Raw genomic sequence first — 25275 nt, forward strand, 5'->3', positions numbered from 1 at the left:
GTTTTACTCTAGGGCTGGCACTTTCACCGTTGGGATGGTAGCTGGCAAGTATTTGTTTATAAACCCTAGTTGTTTGGGTACAATACTTGAACTAACTTCTATTCAGCAAACAGTGTGAATCCATGCAAAGCCTTTTCCCAAAGTCCTTTTGAAGGCGACAGCCCATTGAAGGAGGAGGAGAAGGGGATTAGCATCTTCAGCAGCAGTGCATTTCCGAGGGAGCTGATTAGCTCGCCATTCATTGTTAAATCGAGCAAAGGAAGGCCCTAGAGGACTGAAAAGAGCCAAATAGGTGGGCCTGGAATAAAACATCCACAGGAAGCCCAACACAGGCTACATGAAGTTTTCCCAACATTTTTTTTCTCCCGAGATGGCGGCATGAAAAAGGAGATTAGCATACAAAATTAGATGCTAGATGATTTGTGGGGCGACTTGGTTCATGTTTTCCCTCTGTCTCTACAAAGTTAATTAAACTAGTCTTAAACAGTAAAGAAACATCCGAGCGCAAAGCATCGGGAGTGCTTTGAGGATTACTAAGACAGAAAAGGAGGCATTTGTGAAGAAGAAATTGAGAGAGGCGTGAAGGAAGAAGACTATAATTAAATGCTCTCTCTCATTGTCTCTCTGCCCCAGGGTTATGTGACATCAAGCTGAAGAATACAGAAAGAAAAGGGTTATATATGCCAAAGACAAAGAAATCATTAGGTCTGACCAACGGTCTACGGTAAATCCTTTGATTTTACACGGTGTGGGACTGGGATTTATGATAAGGTCTTTCATTTTTTAACACTTAAAATGTCATTATTATAAAGCACATTTATTTTTCCAAGCACAAGAAATTAGCAGAGGACGTTTTACTACAAAACAACTCAGTTAATTCACATGCATTCAGCAAACCTAAATGAATGAAAACATTAAAAGATGATACTATTACGTATCTTTAATTATGAAATTGAAAAAAACACATAGAAACATAGAAAGAAACTATCATAGAAAAACAGCACTATAGTATCTGTGCAATAAATTAACAATATACAAAGTGCTTCCTCTTATTTACAGTTCATATACAGTATCAGGGTAAAACTATTGTCAGAATTCTAAAACAGATGGAAACAGACAAGAAAAAATAGGCAAGAAATGATTCGTCTGGCAGCTGGAGAAGTGGCCTGATAGTGAATTCAAAACGGCTTTAAAAATGATCATTCCAATAAATTATCTATCAAAGTACATCCTTGTTGGTGAATGAAAAGGTTATTTACAGTCTATTGTAGTATATATCGGTTAGATGAGGTGTTCAGTGCTATCTTACAAATTTATATGGGAATAATTGTGAAATGCTTAAGTGAAATGCTACAGATCAATGCGTTCAAAGTAACAGCTCTGGACATCTACATTCTTAAAAAATAAAGGTTCCAATTCCATAGAAGAAGAATTTTGGTTCCCCAAAGAACCTTTCAGTGAACAGTTCTTAAAAGTACCCTTTTTTGTTGGTATGAAGAACATTTTAAAAATGGAATGGAAAGTTTCCATGGATGTTAAAGCTTCTTCATGAAACCATAGATGCTAATTAAGAAACTTTATTTTTAAGAGTGTAGGTGTTCATTAAAGCATTCAGATGGACCTTTGAGCTCACTTTATTCTCAAGCTCAGGATGTATTCTGAGAAAAAAACTTCTGGACCACCGTAACAAACAGTTCATGGCATCTCTAGTGCTTCTTGTTCAGCCGATAGCTTTTCCTTCGGCTGGCACTATCGTTCTTGACCCGTTTGGTTCTCTTCACACAGTAGTACTTTGTGACAGTTTTGCGGCACTGCTCGCATTTTACAGCGCAACACCAGTGGAATTTGCAGTTGCAGCTGGACACAGTCTCAGCCCTGCGTTCCTCCACAGCCAGACCACACTCTCCACACAGCCGCTTGCAGCTACGCTTCTCCCATTTGCTCAGATTCTTGCCCTTCCTCAAACACTCGCGGCCCTCTGTTCCCAGCAAGCCCAGAGTGCGGTTCTCCAAGCAGTAGTCAGGGGAATCCTCCAAGTGCACCAGCTCTTTGCGCGAGATCGAGCTGAAGGTCTCGGCGATCGCACCACGGCTGGCCGCACTGTTGCCTGCGCCACGCAACAGGTCCACCTTCACGGCTCTGTGATATTTCTCCTTTAGGTAGTTGCCCACTTCTCGAAACTCGGGCAACTGCAGCCAGCAGGTCTGAGTGGTGCAGCTGCCAGACACTCCATGGCACTTGCACGTCCTCTGCATGGTTCCTTTCACTGCCTGGTTGAAGAGAGGATCTCACGTTAAAGAACTCACTCATTCATGCATTCTAGAGGCAAATGTTCATGTTTCAAAACATTCTAATCAGGACTGAACTCATCAGTTGAAAAATACAATGCACTCTTTAGTAGGCACCCTATACATCCACTTAAACAAGCAGAAGGAAACTACGAGTTAAGAGGGAGAGGTTCAAGGTTCAAGTCTGGGCTTTCTCTTTTCTTGGTGGCTGTACAATAATTCCTGACTTTGGCTGAAACAAACAGCTGTCTTTTAAAAAGGAATGCCTCTTTTCTCATTCGCTCGCGTAAGACGCAGAATCAGGGTTTCACATCGAGCTAGATTGTTCGGCGCAGGAAAGGGGTGTATTTATTTGCATAGCCATTGTCAACATGTTTTCTGTCATAGGCAGACCCAGTGGCAAGTCCATTGAGGAGGAAGTGAAAAAGAATTCTTTCACATTTTTTCAGTTACAATGATGCTCCAGGTGCCAATGAATTGACAAAACCTGCAGACGGGGCACAGACAGGATAAACAAAGAGCACTTGAGCCACATGGCTGTGATCCCCGTGGCTCTCTCAAGTACAACAAAGACCAACATAAATGTAAGATCCTTATTGCAAGAATAAAACTAAACACTTATTTGGGAAGCAACAGAATACAGAACCTTTGCAATGTGCGGACCCCTAGGTCGTCTAATTAAGCTTGCACCACTGATCCCAAGAATCTCAAGTTAAGGCCTTGTCATAAAGGACATTCACAGGCTGTAAATAGGCCCTTCTGGTACAGCGCACCCTCTATTGGGAGAGCGAGTGGCACCTTGCTTATAGGGCCATGAATGAACTCTTGGGTGGTAAGCTATCATTAGAAGTGCTGAAAAATGATTCAAAAGCCACTCCGCGAGCTGTTGGTGGCCGACGGACGTGCCTCAATTTTAGGCCCCCAAACAACCTGAATGACTTCATATACCTTGCGTCCTACTTCGTTGTTGTGCAGGTTCATGGCGGCTCGTGCGTCCTGTCCGGTTTCCAGTGCATCCACAAACTGCTTCGAGATGGCCTCTCCGAATCCAACATTATCGCTGCAGCCTCCCCATAACCATCCCTGACCACCTGAGATGACAAAGAATTGTTGTTTGCTAGGCTAAGTAAAAAAAAATATATATATATATACTTAAATGTGGCATATACATTTATAGAAATTACTTTTGTTGAATATTGACAGCACAATATTGATTGCCACAAAAATAATTTTTCTTTTAAATCACTTTTCCTTTTCCTTACAAAAAGCCAAAATCAGGATTATGGGAAGGCACTTAAAATAGAGCCAAATGGAGCCAAATATTGGAGTTATTATACTATAAGTTATTATACTTATACATTGCCATTCAAAAGTTTGATGAGAAAATGATTTTCTTTTTTAGAAAAAAAAATTATTCAGCAAGAATGCAAAAGTTGAAAAAAAAAGTTCAAAAGTTACTGTAAAGATATTTAGAATGTTAGAAATAATTTCTATTTTAAATGACTGCTCTTCTTTTGACATTTCCATTCATCAAAGAACAGAACTGAGATAAATGTATCACCATTTCCACAAGAATATTAAGCAGCACAATTGATAATAATAAGAAATGTTTCTTGAGCACCAAATCAGCATATTAGAATGATTTCTGAAGGATCATGTGACACTGAAGACTGGAGTAATAGCTGCTTAAATTCAGCTTTGCCATCACAGGAATAAATTACATTTAAAAAATTTAAAAATAGAAAGCAGTTATTTTAAATTGTAGTAATATTTCACAATATTACTATTCTTACTGTATTTGTACTGTAATACATGCAGCCTTGGTGAACATAAGAGAATCTTACTGACACCAAACTTTTGAACTGTATAATGTATAATATAAACATATTTAAATTAATTCTTCTTTTTATTTGAGCTGGAATGATGTTCTCATCATTTTAGGGTTTTAGTTAGAAAGTCATGGGAACAAAGATGTTCAATTGAATATAACTTTACAAAATGCATAAATTATAGTTAACCCAAAATATCCCTTTAATGTTGATTGACTTTCCATCTGTGTTGAGATTTAGTTTATCACCTCGTTGGCCGTTCCTGGTGTCATCACATCCACAGTTGTCAAAGTCACCGAGGCTGCAATTCCTGGTCAGGGTATACATGACTCCAGCAGAGCTGATGGCATGGAAAAATGCTGTCTCTCTGTTTGCTGTGATTTGAAACAACACTGAAATGAATATGCTGTCTATGAAATATCAGGTTCTAGGCTACTAAAATACAAGCACTCAACATCATTGATTTTCTTCCTCATTAGATGATTTACTCAAATCTTTAGCATCCATCTCAGTAATGATGGCTTTTGACTCTTATTCCCCTGCATCAAAGTAGTAGTGCTGTTGGTCTGCTCTCATACATTGTCAGTCTGGGGTCGGCACTGGACTGCGACAGGTCCCCTCTTTGGCACTTCAGGAATGCCTAATGAAAGGAGTCTGAGGCAAACCTTTGACCCACACCCTTTGACTTGAGAGGGCGTCCATTTCACTCACTCACTCTGGTGCACAATATCCCCTTGGTGGCTTTTCTATTTGCCTATTAACAGACCAGGTTTAATTGACTCAAGAATGCAGTGTTTTCAGGTAATTCTGGTACTTTTATTCAATTAAAATATGTGTATTTTTAAAGACTTGAAAGCACAATATACATAAAACAGGCATCAGCAGAGGTCATAGTTCTCACCGCTTCTGAGTCCACTGTGGGCGGAGAGCTGAAGAGCCCTCTCTGGGCAGTTCCAGCGGTCCCACGCAAACTGATACTTGCACTCTTCAATCCCACTTTGAGCTCCTGCAGCCACGCTGCTGGAGTAGATCAAGTAGGCCTGAAACAATGCAAACCACACCGAAAAGATTTGGGATGAAATACACACTCACTATCAAGTGCTTACAAAACACACTGTGACTAAAACTAATGATAAAATAAGATGCTTTTCATTCTCAGCATGCACAGTTCATATAAAAATGCACCTGTATGTGAATTTATTCAATAATGATGTTTAAACATTTTAAAAAGCAGTCAAATGACCCCATGTCTATAAAAATAATTTTAGAAGTTGTTAGTATTTAGTTTTAAATATGAAATATTACTGTAAATGTTTCCCTATGGTTCTACAGTATAAAAAGTTTGTTTGCTGTATATTCATTTAATAAATCATATGTTTTAAAATGGGCTTTTATAGTTAACTAAAACCAAAGAAACACATTTTGTTACTTGAATTAACATAAAATATATTTTTTTTAAAAATTGGGGAAAAAACATTTTAATTCAGCTAGTTCTAGGAAACTCATTTTCATTTAGTTTAACTTGATGTACTCAAATAACTAAAACGAAAATAAAAATAATACAAGCTATGTAGACATTAAAAAACAAAAACTAATAAAAATTACAAAAACACGCAAAAAAAAACAAAAATTTTAACAAAAATTAAAACTGAAAATATAAAAATTAAAACTAATAATAGTATCTCATTGATACTAAAATAATGCTAAAAAGAGCACCAAAATTACACCATTACCTCTATTACAATAATTTTAGAATTAATATTAAAGTTTTAAATATTAGAAATATTAGGGTAAATGTTTCCCTATGGTTGCACTGTGGTGTAAAATGTATGTTTGCTGTGTATTAATTTATTAAATTATATAAAAATCTGCAAAATGCTAGCATTATTTATAATTAAATATTTTTTAGAATTAATATTAAAGTTTTAATTATTAGAAATACTGGGGTAAATGTTTTTTTTTCCTGTAGTTCCACCAGAAATGCACACAAAAAGTAAACAAAAGGGTCTATGTGGCTGTGAAACTGTGGTTTATACAATCTAATATGTCTCAAGTGGTTTAGAAGAGACAGAACCACAAGTGCTCTCACGGACGGCTGGGTTGCTAATGATGACCACCCACCAAAGGCCCCTTCCCTTGCCACTCAGTAAAAAGTCCTCACAACTTCACATTGTGAATGAGCTGAAGTGTGTGAAAGCTATATGGTCCAGTCCACCCCAAGCAGCAAGTAATACCTAATCCACAGAAGATACACGTTCAAGAAATACAGCACCTGTGATGCGACGAATCTTTTAATTTGCCACTTGCTTGCATTGTGATCACAGGGTCAACGTCAAACATTAACTACCCAAATCCATCCATTTTGACTTTTTGAAGGTTCTCTCTCCTGATAAAGACCAGCAAAGCAGATCAAAAGATGTTGGCTTACCTTTGGGCCAGTCATCAGGAAATTATTCACTGACCTGGAAGATAGAGCAGCCTATTAAGTCAGCTGACCCATTACTTGTATATGTTCCTCTTGAAATTTCAAGTAAAGCGTCACATTGATAAAACATCATTTTTTAACATTTTAAAATAATTTTATCTAATTTCAAATAAGTCACTGATCTTGAGTACATTTTTAAATGAAATTTACCGTCTCAAAATGAAAGGTTTCAATGGAGTTTCATACAGGCTTCATATAGGCTATTACATGTATATATGCATACAAATTTTGATTTGTAAAAAAAAAAACATTTTTTAACGATATATATATATAATGAGAATTTATCAATGTATAATGAGAACATAGCGTTTCGCTCTTCATCAGCTTTTGCTCTAACCAATGAAACGAGGCTCAAAGCATCTTTATGACGGAACGGGAACTGATCAGTGGAAGTGGCTGTTTCACCCCGACTTTTTAATCCAGATACCCAGAGATAAACACAGAATGTAAAAGCTCGATATAAATACACGTATATATGCTAAATTTAGCCTCAACATCGCCTGCGTACAGGAAAATAAAACGCTGAACTCACCAACTGCAGCAAGACTTCATGTGAGCCATTAGGATGAAAGCGTAATAATAAACCTCCAAATGCATGAACATCCTGAGAGAGACGACTGGCAGACTTTTCTTCACCTTGGAAAGCAGAGGGGTCTGCAAGAGCTCTATATAACCTACATCCAGAATTCAGAGGCTGGGGGTCTCATGTGTGAGCCAAGGGGGCACATGTTTGTTTAACTAGTGAAGTACCATCTCTTGCCTCTTGAGGCAGACTGAGACACAATTATCCTACCAATCTATGGCCTTTACCATCTCTGAAAATAATCTCCCAGTCTAATACATGTCATGAAAAGGAAAGAATTCTTAAGGACACATATTAGTCCAACACACTCTAGAGTTTCTTATTTCATATGAGAGTGTATATAGATCAATCTTCATTGCACACTAAGAAATGCTGCAAATGCTTTTGTATATGTTGCCTTATAACTTTTTTTTGTTTGTTTGTTTTTGTTTTTTTTTGTCATATGTACTGAACAAATCAACCACTTTTGTGGCTGCCATCACCAGTGCGTTGAACGCGGGCCATGATGGTCTCATGAGTTACCCTCCTGCAATCCTTGGCCAGTCCAAAGAAAAACATGAGATCTATAAACGCCTTGGTCAAATTCAGCCGACTGCCAAACTCACTTGCAGCATAATCATGGGGAAATGTGTGATGATAGTTGTGAAATCCTTCACCTGAAATTAAACCATGCATATATTTTCCAATCAGTACATACAATTTTGATATGTTCATTTCAAATACATGAGGTTCTTTTAAACTTTCTATTCATCAATAATCCTGAAAAAAAATGTAAACAGAAACTTTAAACAAAATATTGTATATATAAAAACTTATATTAAACAATAAAAATGGTTTAATAATATTTATATTATTTTATATATAGTATTAATACATTTTATTAAAAATACATAAATGTTTTTGTATTTTTAAATATATGTCAATAAATAAATGTGCAAACTAGAATATTTAATCTTTTTTTTTTTTCAACAAAATTGAATTAATTTATATTAATCGGTAAAAGAAAAGACACTGTTCTTACCGATGGCACTGAAGGCAACAAACTTGTTCTCTCTGGGATTGATGTTGTGGTCATAAGGCCTCATTCCCCACATGTGAGCTGCACTGTTGACCAGCCAGGTCGCATTAAGGGACACAGTGTATCTCAACAGACAAGGAACTAAGTAACTAGTCAAAAGACTCTCTTCCCAAAAGAACCAAGGTACAAACGTGGGAACAAAAAAGCACATCACCACCACAGATAACTTGTAATGCCTATGGAGAGAGAAATGAAAGATTAAAAACAACAATTTTTAATAGCCATTTTATCACTGTTTTACACTTGATTGTCACATGTTCTTCTATGTATGTCATAGATTTTCTGAATTAACATTGGTTGTTAAACCTTAGTTGGAGCACAACATGTAGTTCGAAATGCTGACTAACCACCTATACTCCTCCTATCTGATCTAGCAATGAAACGTGTTCTTAAACTCTTATCAAAAAGCTCAGGACTTTTATTGGATGTCATTCAAAGGAAGGGATATTGATTATTCCACACTAGCTAGTGCTAAATATGAGGCCTGGTTCAGATGGCAGCTCCCAATGGCGAGGTCACAGAGGTGTAATGAAAATTTTAGGTCATAAGAAATGACTAAACCTGAATCAAAGTTAGTATTGTCTTTGTCAGGTTTTCAGGTAAGGTTTGTAAAATATTTCAGAAAAAGGTTTCTCAAAAGCTGCATTTATTTGATCAAAATGACAGTAAAAACAGTAAATTGTAAAATATTGTTACAATTTAAATGAACAAGTTTTCTATTGTAATATTTGTTTTCAAATGTAATAATTAATCATTTTTTAAAATGTCTCATTCCTGTGATGGCAAGTCTGAATTTACGGCATCCATTATTCCAGTCTTCAGTGTCACATGATCTTTCAGAAATTATTCTTATTTGGTGCTCAAGAACCATTTCTTATTATTATTTATCAATATTGAAAAATGTTGTGCTGCATAATATTTTGTGAAAAAAATTTATTTTCTTTAGGATTCTTTGATGAACAGAAAGCTCAAAAGAACAGTATTTATTTGAAATTGAAATATTTCATAACAATATGAATGTCTTTACTGTCATTTCTAATCAATTTGATGCATCCTTGCTGAATAAAAGTATTAATTAAAAAAATCTTACAGACCCCAAACTTTTATACAGCAGTGTAGATAAGGAGATTTACAAAATTGAATATGAAATACCACAATATCCCACTGACCTCCTCTGAAACATTACAACCCCATCTGCTTTTAGATCAGCGAGCTCCAGTTTGCGTCCTTTCTCAATAACTTCTGGGTGTTTGCGGACCAGCAGCCAGCCGATGTGAGCGAAGAAGAATCCTCTGCGGGCATTGTGTGGGTCCGCATGAGTCTCGGAAAACTTGTGATGGACACGATGGTCTCTGGCCCACTCATAGATATCATTCTAAATAGATATATATTCATCATTATTGTAATTGTATATTATATCTGTCATACTCCAAGTTGAGTACAAGTGAGTGAAAAGTGAACGAGAAACGTCTCGGTTACGTACGTAACCCTCGTTCCCTGATGGAGGGAATGGAGACGTTATGTTGTGACGACATAGAGGGTTTACTTGAGAGCCCCAATCCACTCTGACTTTCAGAGAAAACGCCAATGAATTTTGGATAGTGGATTTTGCATACCTGAGACCCTCCCCGTGCATACAGGTATAAATAGGCGACAGGTGCATTCACTCATTCAGGTTTTACGCTGAGGAGCCAAGAACGTGTCCCTGGCAACCAGCGATGGTTCAAGGTTGTGGCATTGGGACATAATGTCTCCGTTCCCTCCATCAGGGAATGAGGGTTACATACGTAAGCGAGACGTTCCCTATCTGTCGGTCACTATGAGTTATGTCGTGATGACATAGGGGGTCTATGGAAAGCGCCACAACCTGAACCCCGTCACAACCCTGAAGCGCTGCAAATGTTGACAAGCAGCCGCATGTCAGACAAATGCTACGCAAAGGTCGTAACCTTCCCAACGCCCCAGCGCAAATTCACTGACCTTGGCGCCCGCAGGAACCAAAAGGTGAGTACATCGCTGCTGGAGATTGCCAAGCCGCTGTTCCTATGACAGAAAATATTTTCTTAAGAGAAGGGATTTCGACCTTCATGAAAGGCGCTTTACGGAGAAGGGCGCTATGGAGACCACATCCTGCCCGTAGGGAGGTATCATGTGGAGACACTGATATGGACTGACACAGGCCTGGGGCAGTACTACATATGGAATGGTCCTACCTAGGAGTAGGGAGGAACGGCTCCCACACTGTAAAAAAAATCTGTGACATTTACGGTAAAATTCCGGCAGCTGTGGTTGCCAGAACTTCACCGTAAAAAATATGGTAGCAACATTTTAGGTTTTACAGACTTAACTTAAATTCACAATAAAATACCGTATTTCATTAACTGATGTAATGTTAATAAACCAACATATTGAAGTACTAATATCTGTTTTGAACCATTGTAATGGTTCATCACCAAAATCTGGTGGTGATGAGAAAGTCACATGATGAACCAAAGCTCATCACAAACAGCTTTTCTACGAGCTGAGGAGGGCAATACTTGTATATATAGAAGGTGCACAGTGTCATTCACACAAACACTAAACCCCATCATGGTGACACACATGATACTGAAATAATGCAATAAACATTAATTTAACAACATTAGATGCAAGATTAAACCCTAATGTGCACAACTGATAAGAAAAAACTAAGAAATGTTGAATGTTATTTCAACAAAAAAACATCAACTATGAAGTGTCGTGCAGGGAATTCTGGGAGTGTCAATTTACGGTTTGTAAATTTTACGTAAAAGTTTTGTAAAATTAACGTAATTTTACAGTAAAATGCTGTTAAAAATACGGTTTTTGGAAGTGAAAAAGAAAAAGTAAATGTATAATTTACAGTGAAAAACTGTAAATTGACACTCCCAGAATTCCCTGCATGACACTTCATATTTTATATTTGAAATAACTATGTTTCTTCTTAGTTTTTTCTTATCAGTTGTGTACATTAGTGTTTTATCTTACATCTAATGTTGTTAAATTAATGTTTATTGCATCAGTATCATGTGTGTTACCAACAAAAAACATCAAATATGAAGTGTCATGCAGGGAATTTTGGGCGTGTCAATTTACAGTTTGTCACTGTAAATTATACAATGAATTTTTCTTTTTCACTTCCAAAAACCGTCTTATTAACAGTATTTTACTGTCTAATTACATTAAATGTAATTACATTTATTCACAGAATATAGTATGGAAACTTACTGTTAACCAGTTAACAGGTTTTTACTGTAGTATTTTTACAGTCTTTTACTGTTAAAATAATTTTTTACAGAGCAGCAGAGACAGACAGAGTGGTCTGTCAAAGGGAAGACATCGGTTCACCGAGAGGGAAACCTTACCGTGGAAGAATACACATATGGGATCAACCGCAGGAAATCAAGCCATATGGACACCTAGCACAGTAAAAGGGCTGACCGGAAACCCGGGCAAGCTAACACCGATACCGGGCCTGGCGTCAGACTGCTCCGCCCAGTCTGACTGCGGGGGGTGCTGGAGGATACTCAACCAGGGTTTGCTGACCGGGGAAATTACTGGAGGAGGAAAAGACGCTTGCATCCCCGGGTGAGGGGGAATGGCGCAGCAAGCGTGACACCGGCTGGCTCTTCCCGCCACTTACCTGTTACCCAAGACATGGGAAGAAACCGGCTCAACACGAAGACTGTAAAATCTCGTGAAGGTGTTCGGTGTCGCCCAGCCCCGCAGCTCTACAGATATTTGCCAGAGAGGCGGCATGCGCCAGCGCATAGGAGGAGGCAACACTCCGTGTGGACTGAGCCCTCAGCCCCAGGGGGCACGGCTCGCCTTGGGAATGGTAGGCCAAGGCGATGGCATCCACTATCCAGTGGGCCAACCTCTGCTTGGAGACAGTCTTCCCTTTAGTTAGGGAGTAATACAGCTGGCAGTGGGAGGATTGTGGGAAGCAAACAGGTCTACCTGGGCTTCCCCGAATCGACTCAAGATCAGCCGGATCGTCTCGGGATGGAGTCGCCATTATCCAGGGAACGTGAGCTGTTGTGAGAGCACGTCGGCTGCACGATTGAGCTCCCCCGGAATGTGGACAGCGTGCAGTGACTTGAGCCGCATCTGACTCCAGAGGAGGAGACCACCCTGCCGGTTGATGTACGAGACAGCCGCAGTGTTGTCCATGTGGACCAACATGTGCTTGTCTTGCAGCAATGGCCGGAACTGCCGCAAAGCCAGATGCACTGCCAACAGCTCTAGGCAATTGATGTGCCAAAGCAGTCAAGGCCCTGTCCAGAGCCCCGAGGCTGCCTGCCCGTTGCATGTAGTGCCCCAACCTGTACTGGATGCATCCGTCGTGACAACGACATGCCGGGACACTTGTTTTAGACACTTGTTCTACGGGCACCCCGGCCCGTAGAAAGGCAAGGTCTGTCCAGGGGCTGAATAGGCGGCGAAACTCCGGTGTGATGGTCACATGAAGTGTACCGTGACGCCATGCCCATCTCGGGACTCGGGAGTGTAACCAGTGCTGAAGTGGTCTCATATGAAGCAATCCGAGCGGCGTGACTGCGGCTGCGGATGCCATATGCCCCAGGAGCCTCTGAAAATGTTTCAGAGATACCACGTTCCTCCCTCTGAAGTTCAGTTCAGCACTGACTGGGCACGCTCGTTGGTCAGACGCGCTGTCAAACTCACAGAGTCTAACTCCACACTGAGAAAAGAGATTTTCTGCACGCGGGAGAGTTTGCTCTTTTCCCAACTGACCCGAAGCCCCAACTGGCTGAGGTGCCGGAGCACCAGGTCCCTGTGATCGCACAACTGCTCTCGTGACCGGCCCATGATGAGCCAGTCGTCGATGTAGTTGAGGATCCTGATGCCCACTTCCCATAACGGGGCAAGGGCGCCCTCCGTGACCTTCGTAAAGACACGGGGGACAGGGACAGCCCGAAGGGGAGGACCCTGTACAGCCATGCCTGACCCTCGAACACAAACCATAGGAACGGCCTGTGTCGAGGAAGAATCGAGACATGACAGTAAGCGTCCTTCAGGTCGACCGCTGCAAACCAATCCTGGGGCTGGATGCATCTGATGATGCGCTTCTGCGTCAACATCTTGGATGGGAGCTTGTGAAGGGCCGGATTCAAGACACGCAGATCCAGGATTGCCTGCCCGTTGCATGTTGTGCCCCAACCTGTACTGGATGCATCCGTCGTGACAACGACATGCCGGGACACTTGTTCTAGACACTTGTTCTACGGGCACCCCGGCCCGTAGAAAGGCAAGGTCTGTCCAGGGGCTGAATAGGCGGCGAAACTCCGGTGTGATGGTCACACGAAGTGTACCGTGACGCCATGCCCATCTCGGGACTCGGGAGTGTAACCAGTCCTGAAGTGGACTCATATGAAGCAATCCGAGCGGCGTGACTGCGGCTGCGGATGCCATATGCCCCAGGAGCCTCTGAAAATGTTTCAGAGATACCACGTTCCTTCCTCTGAAGTTCAGTTCAGCACTGACTGGGCGCGCTCGTTGGTCAGACGCGCTGTCAAACTCCAGATCCAGGATTGGCCGATGGCCACCGCCTTTCATGGGCTGGAGGGACAGGCTCGATTGCGTCTTTCGCCAGTAGGACAGCAATCTCGTCGCGCAGGACAGGGGCATCTCGAGCTGCCACCGAAGTCTCGAGAACACCACTGAACCTGGGGGGGTCGCCTGGCAAACTGAATCGCATAGCCGAGTTGAACTGTCCGAATGAGCCAGCGGGACGGGTTGGGCAGCGCAAGCCATTCTTCCAAGCTCTGTGCAAGTGGCACCAAAGGGACAATCGATGCATCCGCGGTGGTGCAGCAGTGGGAAGTCGTGCTGGATGGAACAGAAGGCATCGTGTCCTGGCTCATCACAGCAGGACTCCCCGTGTCCCTGGAGGGACTGGCAAGAGATGCGTGGAGAGGCAGTGTGTCTCCGCGCTGTGATCTCTAGGCTGCTGGCGATAGGGGGCATCGTGGGCGAGAGTGAGGAGGCAGCGCGTCGCTCACTGTCAACCCACCAGCCTGATAACCCGGAGGAAAAGGAAACAGCTCTTTTTTCGATTGTGGGTGCGGAACAGAAACAAGACGGAACAAAGGATAAGCCTGATAACCCGGAGGAAAAGGAAACAGCTCTTTTTTCGATTGTGGGTGCGGAACAGAAACAAGACGGAACAAAGGATTCTCCGCCCGGCCCTCCACTGGGGTAATGAGTGGAGCTGTTCTCGCCATCTCCTGAAAAAGAGCAGCTTCCCACATCTCCGGGTTGCCCGTGTCAGGGCCGCTTTGTCGTCTTTTTAGAGGACTTAGGGGCCGGCTGGGATACAGGGGGTGTCACAGTCCTCCGAGAGACTCGACGCACCGGCCTTGACGGTGTCTCAGCACGGGGCAGAGGTGCTCCCGAGGACGCAAGGGGGCGCCCTTGCCGACGAGCAGGCTGAGGTGCGGACTTTGTCGACATCGCTCATCTCAGTGAGGTTAAGCCAAAGATGGCGCTCTTGGGCCACAAGCGTGGACATCGCCTTCCCGAGGGACCACGCCGCGACTTTCGTTGCCCAGAGGGCGAAGTCAGTTGCTCTGCGCAGTTCCTGCATCAACCCTGGGTCAGAACTACCCTTGTGCATTTGTTTGAGTGCCTTGGCTTGGTGGACCTGCAGGATAGCCATGGCATGCAGGGCAGAGGCGGCCTGGCCCGCAGTACCGTAAGCTTTGGCCGCGAGAGCGGCCGTCAGCTTACAGACTTTGGACGGGAGACGCGGACGATTCCTCCAAGTGGCGGCGTTTTGCGGGCACAGGTGCACCGCAACCACTCTCTCCACCTGGGGAATGTCTACGTACCCCCTAGCCACCCCTCCATCGAGAGTAGTGAGCTTCTGGCTGAAAAAGGGGCCGTCCACGACTTCGTCAGCTCCTCATGCACCTCCAGGGAAAAAAGGCACCGGCGCGGTTGTGAGCCGCACCAAGCGCCGAGAAACCGTGAGGGCTTGGACTGGGCAGTGTGTTCACCTCCAGCCTGATACTCATTGCTGCCCTGGAAAGCTTGGCCGTCAACTCTGGGTCTGATTCGGCAGTGGCGGCAACACCCGAGCAGGGCAGCCCCGCCGAATCTTCATCCACGGAGGACGATAGCCTATCCCCCGATGCTGCAATCGACATCCGATCCTCCGGCGACGCACCAAATGCAATGATGGGACCATCACGACACTCTAGAAAACGCATAGCAACACCCTGACAACACCCTAGAATCTACTTAGCAAAAAAAATGTGTGCACCGAATGAAATGCTGGGACCGTCACGAGCCGGGCCAGCGAAATTACTTCGGAGCCGCATGGGACATTCGCTGCGAGAGGATTGAGAGATCCGTGGGGACGTGCCCGGTGGAGAAGCTCTCACTGTGACCCTCAGATCTCCCAGAGCTCTAGCCGGCGGTCCCCTGCTCGTGACTGGGAAACCGGGACGGGTAGAGACAGAGGGTGCCGCTTCGTTCCCCGTGAGGAGAGAGAGGCAAGATAGCAGCGAAGCCATGCTCATATGCTCGCAATGAATGCATGAGTCATCCACAAACGCAGCTTCAGCGTGTTGGATGCCCAGACACTGAAGGCAACGCTCGTGGCTGTCGACAGAGGACAGGTAACGACCGCAACCAAGAGAACAAGGACGTAACGGCATCTTTAAAAAGTCCGTGATGAGAAACTGCTCTTTTAATTGAAGCACCCAGGGGAATCGCTGAATCAACAGGGACACCGCTGTTTGTGCCGTCACGCCAACCAGGAACAGCTTCTTTCTTCCAGTCAGATCAGAAAGGCTTTGTGGAGAAGAAATCATTCACCCACTCGTCTCCGAAGCAAAAATCTGAATGAGTGGATGCACCTGTCGCCTATCTATACCCGTATGCACGAGGAGTGGCTCAGGTATGCAAAATCCACTAGCCAAAATTCATTGGCGTTTTCTCTGAAAGTCAGAGTGGATTGGGGCTCTCAAGTAAACCCCCTATGACGTCACGACATAACTCGTAGTGACCAACAGATAGGGAACTGCAAAATTAATATACAGTATATATATATATATATATATATATGCACATATGGCAAGTGTAAGTAGTCATTTGGCAGACGCTTTTATGCAAAATGTCTTACACTACACTTACTACAGGGACAGTTCCAGGTGGACATCCTGGGGTTAATTACTTTGTTAAAGGGAACAATGGCTATTGCTCGGCTCTTGTGAGGTTTGAACCTATTAGCCCTTTAACCACTACACCATCTGAGCTGCATTCGAGTTTACAGCATTATTTAATGTGGAAGATTGTTTCATCCACTTAAAAATGTTTTACCTGAAAAGCCATGGAGTTCGCAGTCGCTAGGAAGATTCGTAATGGCAATGAGGCTTTGTAGGACCTGTGGCTCCAAAGGCGATGGGCGCCAGCGGTTATTCCTAGAGCACTTAGCATGAAACACACTCCCACTGTCACATTAATAGAGAAAATAGAACAGAATGCTTAAAAACAAATTAGTCTGAACTACACACAGCTTCTATAGTGTGTAACGGTGTGTGCACCCTTGATTTGCTCTATGAGAGGACAAAATGTCTCGCTGTGTGTTGTCAGACAAGGCTGCAAGGGATGTGGGATACCAGGCCACAGATTGTGAAGAAGGGCACACTGTCATGACCCAGCTCAATTTACAATGGAGAGCCTATTTCAGCAGCAATTGTTCTTTGTTCAACAGGGTGCAATATTATGCAGCCCTGTGATGCCAAAAATGTACACAACAGTGGAGCACAGTTATAGTTTTTGGTAGGATTTCAAATTATTCACGGGACTGTCTCGCTATCACTCACACACACATGCATGCTTACAAAACACTTTTAGCATTGGTCTACATAACACATTTAGCTGAGACAAAGTGGCCTGACATTTTCGCTTTTGGAAACAAAAGTGACACAATAATTGATCATATCTGAGAACAGTAATCACAACTTTGAATCTGTAAAAGAAGAACACCTCCACCCTTATGAGAGGAAATACCTGCAAAACAAGAAAGGGAAACTGGGGAGTGTGGCTGAGTTTAACCAATTATACTGCACATGAGCGATAGAGTTTAAATCATACAAGTTGTAAGTTAGTGTAAAAATTATTAAAGAGTTACATGAGAAAAAAAGATAACAAAAAAATATTTTGAGCTAAGAAAGTTAAATGCCATGTCTGATTTATAGTTTGATTCATATTCATGTCATGGATGTTAAAAGACTGAACTGATATAATACAAATCAGCAGGTTTTCCTGTTTAATTTTATATATAAAATCCACAAATGAATCGATTTCCAATGTATTTCTACTAGACACATGAAGATTGCAGAAAAGAGACTTTCAGTGACCATAAATGTGAAATTAACTAACAATTTTATATTTGATTAAAATGATCAGCTTACATTTGACTTATTTAATATGACTTATTTCCATATTTGTTGCCAATTGTATTTACAAATGTTTTTAATTAAATGTTTACTATGTTTACCATTTTGAGTCCAAATGAAAAGAGGGTTATGGTGGGGATGGTTTAGGCTTATAAGTATAGCCTATATAAAATAATTTATGTGCGTGTGTCTGTCTATCTATCTATCTATCTATCTATCTGTACACAAAACAAGTAGTTGCAGACAATACAACATTATCCAGTCTCTTTATAATTTAAGATTAGGCCATAACAATAAAAACGCAGTAAACACACAATCAGGTTGCTAACAAACGTCAGTCAGTTTATAGAATCAGAATTAATGATTAACAAAACATACTCACTCCATATCAGCGTTAAGGATGAGACAGATGGAAGAATCATCAGACCATAAAGAGCTCCTAGGTGCAAAAGAGACATTAATATAACGTTTCTCCATACGATTTTCACTGGAGGACTCGGGCCCGGTTTCTCCTCGTAAGCATCATCATAAACATCCTCTGTCGTCGTTTCGGCCATTTCTTTCATCCTCGTTATTGTCTCCTGTAAAGAGAACGAGTCGATTATATTTTCACGACCGACGGCAAAGAAATGCCATCTGTCATTTCAGTCATCATTATTATAAAAGACAAAGCCCTCATACAATGAATACATTAAATTCTGCACAAAATGGATGTGACTTCTGTCTCAATAAGGCACGCTGGAATAAACCCGCATTCGCGCATCTGCAACTCGCTTACCTTGTTTGCGATGCAACCATAAAGAAATATCGCAATTTGATTGATGCTAGCAGGCAGGTTCCCGGTTCTAGTGATTTTTATTTTTTTTTGCGTGTCTAAGCCTCTGGTTTCGTTTAAAATGATGCAATTGGACGAGGCTGAGAGGATGCCGTCTAGCCCTACCAGTTTCATTGGTCGCCTGGTTATCTGATGCGTATGTTGTGGACGCCATGTACGCTGGTGTTTGATAGCCAACACTCTCACTGTGTGAGACCGATCAGATCATATCTCTACAAAGCTTGTTTTTTTAATGGTCATGAGTAAATTAGAAAATACAGGTCGATGCCCTTCGAACCCATATCTCCTAAGTCAATGTGTGTTATACACTGTTTGTATAACTATGCACACACTATGCAATGGCTACTTTCAGCACATATAAATATATCTGTTAATGTGTTTACTGTATAGTGAGTTTTACAATGCTTTAAATACAAATGCAAAGCTTTCAATATTTTCCAAGAATAAGCTTATTTTGTTTCTAGCTTAGTCTAAAAAGTTAGCATTGGCTTCTTCTGAAGTGCTACACTGGTGTTACAACAGCTACGATTTCCTCAAGAGAAACTATGGATCCGTATGTGCTAAAATGACGGCAAATCTGTAGTTCCTCAAACAGGAATTAGTTCATGTAATTTCCCATAGCTAGATTTCATCTCCAATTTCAAAATGTACTGCTGAGCACATTACAGTAATTGAATGACATTGTATTTTGCACTCATGTCACTGTTTCATGTTACACAAAATGGCTCAGTCTTTTAACTCTGGTCAAGAAGCATTTACTTAATGGCTGCTCAATCGGTGCACTTAAAAGTTTTTGCCTAGTTCAGTAGGTGATTCGTTGTCAGCTTTCTTCATCCAAATGATCAGCCCTTTTCAGTCACACGTAACAGTGTCGTACTGAAGCCTATGATGGTGTTTTTTTGTCCAAACTTAAACAGAAAGACCATAGCACAGTTGAAAATTATAGTTGTGTTCATCATATGTTTATTTCGTGGTGCATTCATATTTTCAAATGTGAACTTGTTGTTAATGCTTAAGGAATCTGTCTTGTTTTCGCAACTTGATCATACTTACCATCAGACTTCACAAATTCTGTAAATATAGATAAATACACTGGCTTTTCTGGGCAAGTTGGTTATGAAAATAGAACAGATTCCTTAAGCATTCACATTTGAAAATATCTAACTGCATCTCTGTAGCACTGCACAAAATAGAGGGATGACGCAATAGCACCCTCTAGTGATAATGTAAGGGATCTGCTATAGAATCAAACAAACAAAACATATCATTGAGATGCTAGTATATTGTTGAACTGCTATTAGATAAAATAGCATGTTCTTATAAAACATGTTTTACATTGTAAATCTGTCATGTCAGTATCACTGAGATACTTTGATTTATTTTTTCCATTTAATTTCAGTTTTAGTAATTTTGTTGTGGTTTGTTATTAGTTTCTTAATGTCTATACAGTTTTTATTTTTAGTTTGTTATTTTAGTACAGCAAATTAAACTAAATGAAAATATGAAATGTTTCCTTGTCAACTAGACAAAATAAACTAGTCTAATACCGTTACCGTTTATTTCATTTTATTTTAGTTTTTGCTAACTATACTAAATATTTCACGAGAGAGAAACTGCATTGAAAATTTTCCATTGACATTTAATGGCATTAATAAAAAGTCATTTATCTGAATGAATTCCAAAACAACTACTATTGCTCAAACACAAGCACTAGTTCACAGTGAGGAGTGTGTGGAAACAGGTCCACAGGGATGGCCACAGTTGGTTTGAAGGCTTCTCCAATGATCTTCCTCTTATAGTCTGAACTGCACAGGCCTATAAAGTTCCTCATTGCCTCCCCATCAGGTTTGCATGATATATAGACAAGCCTTCTTATGGCTGGGTGGTTCCTCAAGGCTCTGACAACTCGATAATGTAGGCCAGCCCTGGACGGATTCACAACAGCTGTCAGCCCGCCGTCAGAATTCAAAGTGGCCATCAGATTTGGTAGAACAACTTCCGCTTTGCCTGAGAGATATTCACAATTATGAACTCTGTTTAGTGCTGCATTAAACTTGGCGTCCTCAACCGCCTGCTCAATGAGCTCGATGCCAATGACTCTCTCCATCTGTGGCGATAACGAAATGCCAATAGCTCCAGTACCACAGCAGACGTCCAACAGAGTGCCCCCAACACAAGCCCGATTCAGCTCCGCAACAGTCTTGTACAAAGCTTCTGCCGCTCCCCGATTCACCTGGAAGAAAGAATCAGCGGAAATGCGGAACCTGAAGCCAAGCACCTCCTCAAAGATATGGGGCTGTCCGTGCAGAAGCTGATAGGGGGATTGTTCATGACTGCAACGGGTCATTGTGGTCTCCTGGAAGTACAGAGAATCCAGTTGACAAACTGCTCCTGGACCTTTTGTGAAGTACTCCACCAGAGCAGCTTTATGGACGGCTATCTCCTCAGGCGTTAGGGTTTGGGGATGGAAGTAAACTATGGCCATCGTGTGACCGGCGGAATTTGTTCTTACCGTGATTTCTCTCCAGTGACCACCATCGTGAAGTAAAATGCATGGTTTGAGTGGTGAGAGGCGTATAAAATCTTCATAGTGCCTTGCAACCATCTTGTGTTTTGAAGGCATGTTCAGGAGATGGTCACCGTGGACACAGACAATGTTGCCTGCTTTACCAGTGCCGATATAGAATCCAACAGTTTTTGGATTCCCATCTACCCCTATGTTGACAGAGAAAGTTGATTTGTTGCGGTATCCATCACTCACTGGTGAGGCTACTATGGGAAGGAGGGGGAATCTTAAGTCATTTGAAAACGGGTGCATTGAATCCTGAGCTAGTTGCTTTGTCATCTCAAGTAAGATCTTGTGCTGCTGCTCTTGTTTCCACTGGAGCTGCTCCTCATAACTCATTCTCCACAGAGGAGTCACAGTATCAGCCAGTCTCTCTTCCCAGGAGAGAGTATGCCAGTCTGCAGGTAGTTTGGGTTTCCTTTCCTTTCTTCTCTTTACAGGCTTACAGCCAGTATTGACAGCACAGCGGCTGGTTATTGAATAGCTGAAGCATGTTTTTGGCATAATGACTGCTTGTTTCAGCAGTGGCCAGGTTAAATGTAAGCGCATTGTTTTATAGGTGCAGCTTTTGAGGTCACGCGATCAAAAAACTACATTGAATAATGTTATGAAATGATCGCGTCAGTGCGCTAGAAATATTTTGCCTCACAACATACACGTGTAAACTGTCAACAGTCCGGTAAAACAAATATTGTTCCTTGTGCCTTATTTCCATGTGCCCACAACATCTTGATATGGCGTTCTAATGACGCTACTTTCTTTACTAGCGCGCCCACTCTGCTTTCAGACCGCAACAGCAAGTTTCCGGAAATACAAAGGGTTTTTAATTTGTTTCATCATTATTTTACTGTTAATATGATCTAAAAAGTTTACATTATTATTATTATTATTATTATTATTATTATTATTATCATAATCAACGAAAAGATTAAAGAAATGTTAAAAATGATGTTGTACAAACCTTAAGGAGAACAACACTCATCGATAAGCAGAATAAACAAAATAATCGAAGTAAACATAAAATAAATAATTGTAAATAAATGTAGTTATTTTAAAAATATATTGAATAAAAACCGTTATAAAAAATTATATGGAAAACATTCATTTCATAAGTAAATCAAACCTTATCAATCGCCAAACATTTCTTATATTGCTTCAACAATTACATAACCTAACAAAATTGCCAAGGGTATACAAAGAAAATAAATATTAACTATACATAATCTAAATCCACCAAATAAATAAAGTAAAAACAAATGAATAAAATAATGAAAGGCCTTGCTATTTCGCAATATCTTAAATGTACTAAATAGATTTTTGCAACTTTCTTGTTTGTACTGTCCTTAATTGTGCATATATACATTTTCTAATTCCTTAAGTACCATGCACAGAGGAAAAGAGGTTTCTGACTGCTTAATACTCTTACAGTTCATCCAAAAAAAAAAGACAGAATCTCATATCATAAAAGAGAATTGCACAACAATGTGTCATTCATAAATCTAGAAACCTCCCCACCATAACTTCTGTGTGTATTGACAATGCCAGAAAATATGAGGTGCAGTTTCTCAATGTAATGAACAAAACCAAAGCTACCAAAGACTGAGAGGGAGTTTGATAGATACAAAGTGGACGTTCTATCCATTAGTGAAAACTTCTTGACGTTGTTGTAAACGTCATCAGGCTGCGTCTGGGGGGGTGGGGGGTGTCAGGAAAGAGATCAGTCATCAGTTCCGCCGTCGCAATGGAATCAAACAAGGACGAAGCGGAACGCTGCATCGAAATAGCGATCGCAGCGCTGCGAGAGAATGAGCCCGACAAAGCCAGGCGGTTCCTCAAGAAGGCGCAGAGACTGTTTCCCACAGACAAGGCGAGATGTGCGTGTAATGTAAATAAGTGTATAGCGGAGATCGTAAGAGGTCTGTTAAAAGGCCACCAGAAAACCCGAAGTCTGTAACGTTAGTTAGACGGTAATAAAGGCCTTGGGATCTCGATCTTTATTATGACTGTGAAATAACAGTATTTTCTACTTTAAATGGATCTAACTCTGTTGTCGAACCACATATTTAGTGCTGTTGGTTATGTATTACTTATGAAAATACTACATTATGGACAAATAGTATATGTTACGTAATAAAATCTAAATTAGAATTTCATCTTAATTATTTTCATTTCTAGATAGAGTGGGTTGATGGATTGTAGATAGATGGATGGATGGATGGATGGATGGAAAGACAGACACCAGTGCTTCTTATTTAAATGAAAGTGTTCTTGTCTCAGCTTTACTAGAGTCTATTGCTGAGAATGGAGGACCTTCTACAAGTGAAGAATACATTAGAGAAAATGATGGATTACGAAACAGAAGTCACAACACTGAAGATCACTCCTCTGGACAGGGTGCCACAGAATCAGCCAAACCATACACATCAGAGCAGCTGGATGCCGTCAAAAGGTCTGTTATTTGTTTCAGACTGCTTGCCTAAAAGTCTGGGACATGGTCATTATTTATGAGATGAACATTTGGTTTATATGTGTGCGTAGTGGTTTCATCGCCTGACTACTTTCTTCCTTTTCTACTGTGATCTGTTGTTCTCTTGATGCAGAATTAAGAGATGTAAAGACTATTATGAGATTCTTGGAGTCAGTAAAGAAGCCTCTGAGGAGGATCTGAAAAAAGCTTACCGAAAGCTAGCTCTAAAGTTTCATCCAGATAAAAACCATGCGCCTGGTGCCACTGAAGCATTTAAAGGTAAAATACATGACTTAAACCCGTGTATTTAGAATTTCTGCAATCAGTATGGAGAGCGTTTGCATGTGGTCTTTTCATATGTTTGGTTTCCTGGTCTTCAACAGCTATAGGTAATGCTTACGCAGTTCTAAGTAACCCTGAAAAAAGAAGGCAGTATGATGTTTATGGTGAAGAAAAAGCCCATCCGACTCACAGGCACAGGACCTATCACAGAAATTTCGAGGCAGATATTTCCCCTGAGGACCTTTTCAATATGTTCTTTGGAGGTGGATTTCCTACCAGTGAGTGCTGGGACCTTTTTAAATGTGGTTTTAGAAACATGTCAGTGGTTGTGTTAGAATACATTCAAAACCGTGAAATGTGTCATTGTGCCATTTATTTTTTTTTCGTTTCTAGGTAATGTGCATGTGTACAGTAATGGCAGGATGAGGTTTGGCCATCAGCAGCGACATGAACGACGAGAACAACAGAGAGAAGTAAGAGCCCAATCATCTTGCAAGATTATAAGGGGCTTTGTGTGGATTTTTTACTTGTAGTCTAAGGTGGGGGAAGATGTGGATATATAAGTGTAGCATGTACAGAATGATGATGCATCAGCTGATGTGTTTTTAAGGGGAATAGCACAAAATGTAAACTTATACAAGAAGCTATTCCCTTTTCACTTCAGAATATTATAACTCCACAATAGGGCTGGACAATAATTCAATATCAATATGTATCGTGATATAATTTTTTTTCAGTAACAGTGATATGATTTTTAAACACATTTCCGATATTTCGATATACATTACCAGTGTTTCCCATACATTGATTTATTTGTGGCGTTTGATTTCGTTGAATAAACATGAGCACTGCACGTTTCAAAAGCAAAACGCGGTGCGGTTGTTTTATATGAATGTATCTCTGAAGCGAACCGACTGTCTTCAGAAAAGTTTCGATGGCATTTTTATTTTGTCTGATGCTTTGATTACAGCCATTACCAGGGAAACCGCTAGTTTTATCACTCTAAAAGCGCCTCCTGCTGGCAGAGAATCAGTTTGCATTTTCAATAATAAGCCCGTCTCCAGCAACATGTTTTTGTTGTTGCTCAATTTTTTTTTTCTGCAGCAACTCAGAGCACTTTTCATATTCTTTATCCTGGCTGAAGCACATTTGTTTCAATCTATAAGAATAATCAGCCTACACTTCCAGTCTAAAGTTTTGAACTGTAAAATTTTTAATTTTTTTTTTTTTTTAAAGAATTCTCTTCTGCTCACCAAGGCTGCATTTATTTGATCCAAAGTACAGCAAAAACAGTAAAATTTTTAATGATTTTTACTATTTAAAATAACTGCTTTCTATTTGAAAGCAGTTATTTTAAATATTCAGAAATCATTCTAACATGCTGATTTGCTGATTATCAATATTTAAAACAGTTGA

At 40.9% G+C, this 25275-nt stretch overlaps 3 protein-coding genes and 1 pseudogene across 3 annotated transcripts in view; 1 reads left to right on the forward strand and 3 right to left on the reverse strand.

Annotated features, from left to right (window-relative positions):
• Nucleotides 1-1706: 1706 nt before the first annotated feature.
• On the reverse strand, nucleotides 1707-7205 carry LOC107668784 (protein Wnt-8b). Its single transcript, XM_016460769.1, has 6 exons — nucleotides 7135-7205; nucleotides 6546-6579; nucleotides 5019-5157; nucleotides 4366-4491; nucleotides 3237-3379; nucleotides 1707-2270 (listed from the first exon to the last, which is right to left on the reverse strand). Exons 1-6 carry the CDS (start codon nucleotides 7203-7205, stop codon nucleotides 1707-1709), a joined length of 1077 nt encoding a protein of 358 aa, XP_016316255.1.
• Nucleotides 7206-7329: 124 nt separating this feature from the next.
• On the reverse strand, nucleotides 7330-18884 carry LOC107668828 (acyl-CoA desaturase-like; annotated as a pseudogene).
• A 1296-nt stretch (nucleotides 18885-20180) lies between these two features.
• LOC107668820 (tRNA (uracil(54)-C(5))-methyltransferase homolog-B) lies at nucleotides 20181-21852 on the reverse strand. The gene has a single exon (XM_016460816.1). The coding sequence runs from the start codon at nucleotides 21657-21659 to the stop codon at nucleotides 20235-20237; it is 1425 nt and encodes a 474-aa protein (XP_016316302.1). The 5' UTR covers nucleotides 21660-21852; the 3' UTR covers nucleotides 20181-20234.
• Nucleotides 21853-22789: 937 nt separating this feature from the next.
• Nucleotides 22790-25275, forward strand: part of dnajb12a (DnaJ heat shock protein family (Hsp40) member B12a) — a 6908-nt gene continuing 4422 nt past the window's right edge. The window contains exons 1-5 of the mRNA XM_016460818.1: nucleotides 22790-22984; nucleotides 23388-23559; nucleotides 23711-23856; nucleotides 23961-24137; nucleotides 24253-24332. Coding sequence (XP_016316304.1) covers nucleotides 22852-22984; nucleotides 23388-23559; nucleotides 23711-23856; nucleotides 23961-24137; nucleotides 24253-24332 — 708 coding nt within the window. The 5' untranslated portion in view covers nucleotides 22790-22851. The remainder of the gene's footprint in view (nucleotides 22985-23387; nucleotides 23560-23710; nucleotides 23857-23960; nucleotides 24138-24252; nucleotides 24333-25275) is intronic.

Source organism: Sinocyclocheilus anshuiensis, unplaced genomic scaffold (genome assembly GCF_001515605.1).
Source record: "Sinocyclocheilus anshuiensis isolate Anshui unplaced genomic scaffold, SAMN03320099.WGS_v1.1 scaffold72, whole genome shotgun sequence".
Taxonomy (NCBI): Eukaryota; Metazoa; Chordata; class Actinopteri; order Cypriniformes; family Cyprinidae; genus Sinocyclocheilus; species Sinocyclocheilus anshuiensis.

What these genes read in the sequence shown, in the direction of transcription:
- LOC107668784 (XM_016460769.1), bottom strand. Translation starts at nt 7,205, where the DNA reads ATGTTCATGCATTTGGAGGTTTATTATTACGCTTTCATCCTAATGGCT. An exon ending in TCCTGATGACTGGCCCAAAG is followed by an intron (nt 5,158 to 6,545) that starts GTAAGCCAACAT and finishes GCATTGTTTCAG; the next exon opens with GCCTACTTGATCTACTCCAG. An exon ending in CCACAGTGGACTCAGAAGCG is followed by an intron (nt 4,492 to 5,018) that starts GTGAGAACTATG and finishes TTCAAATCACAG; the next exon opens with CAAACAGAGAGACAGCATTT.
- LOC107668820 (XM_016460816.1), bottom strand. Translation starts at nt 21,659, where the DNA reads ATGCGCTTACATTTAACCTGGCCACTGCTGAAACAAGCAGTCATTATG.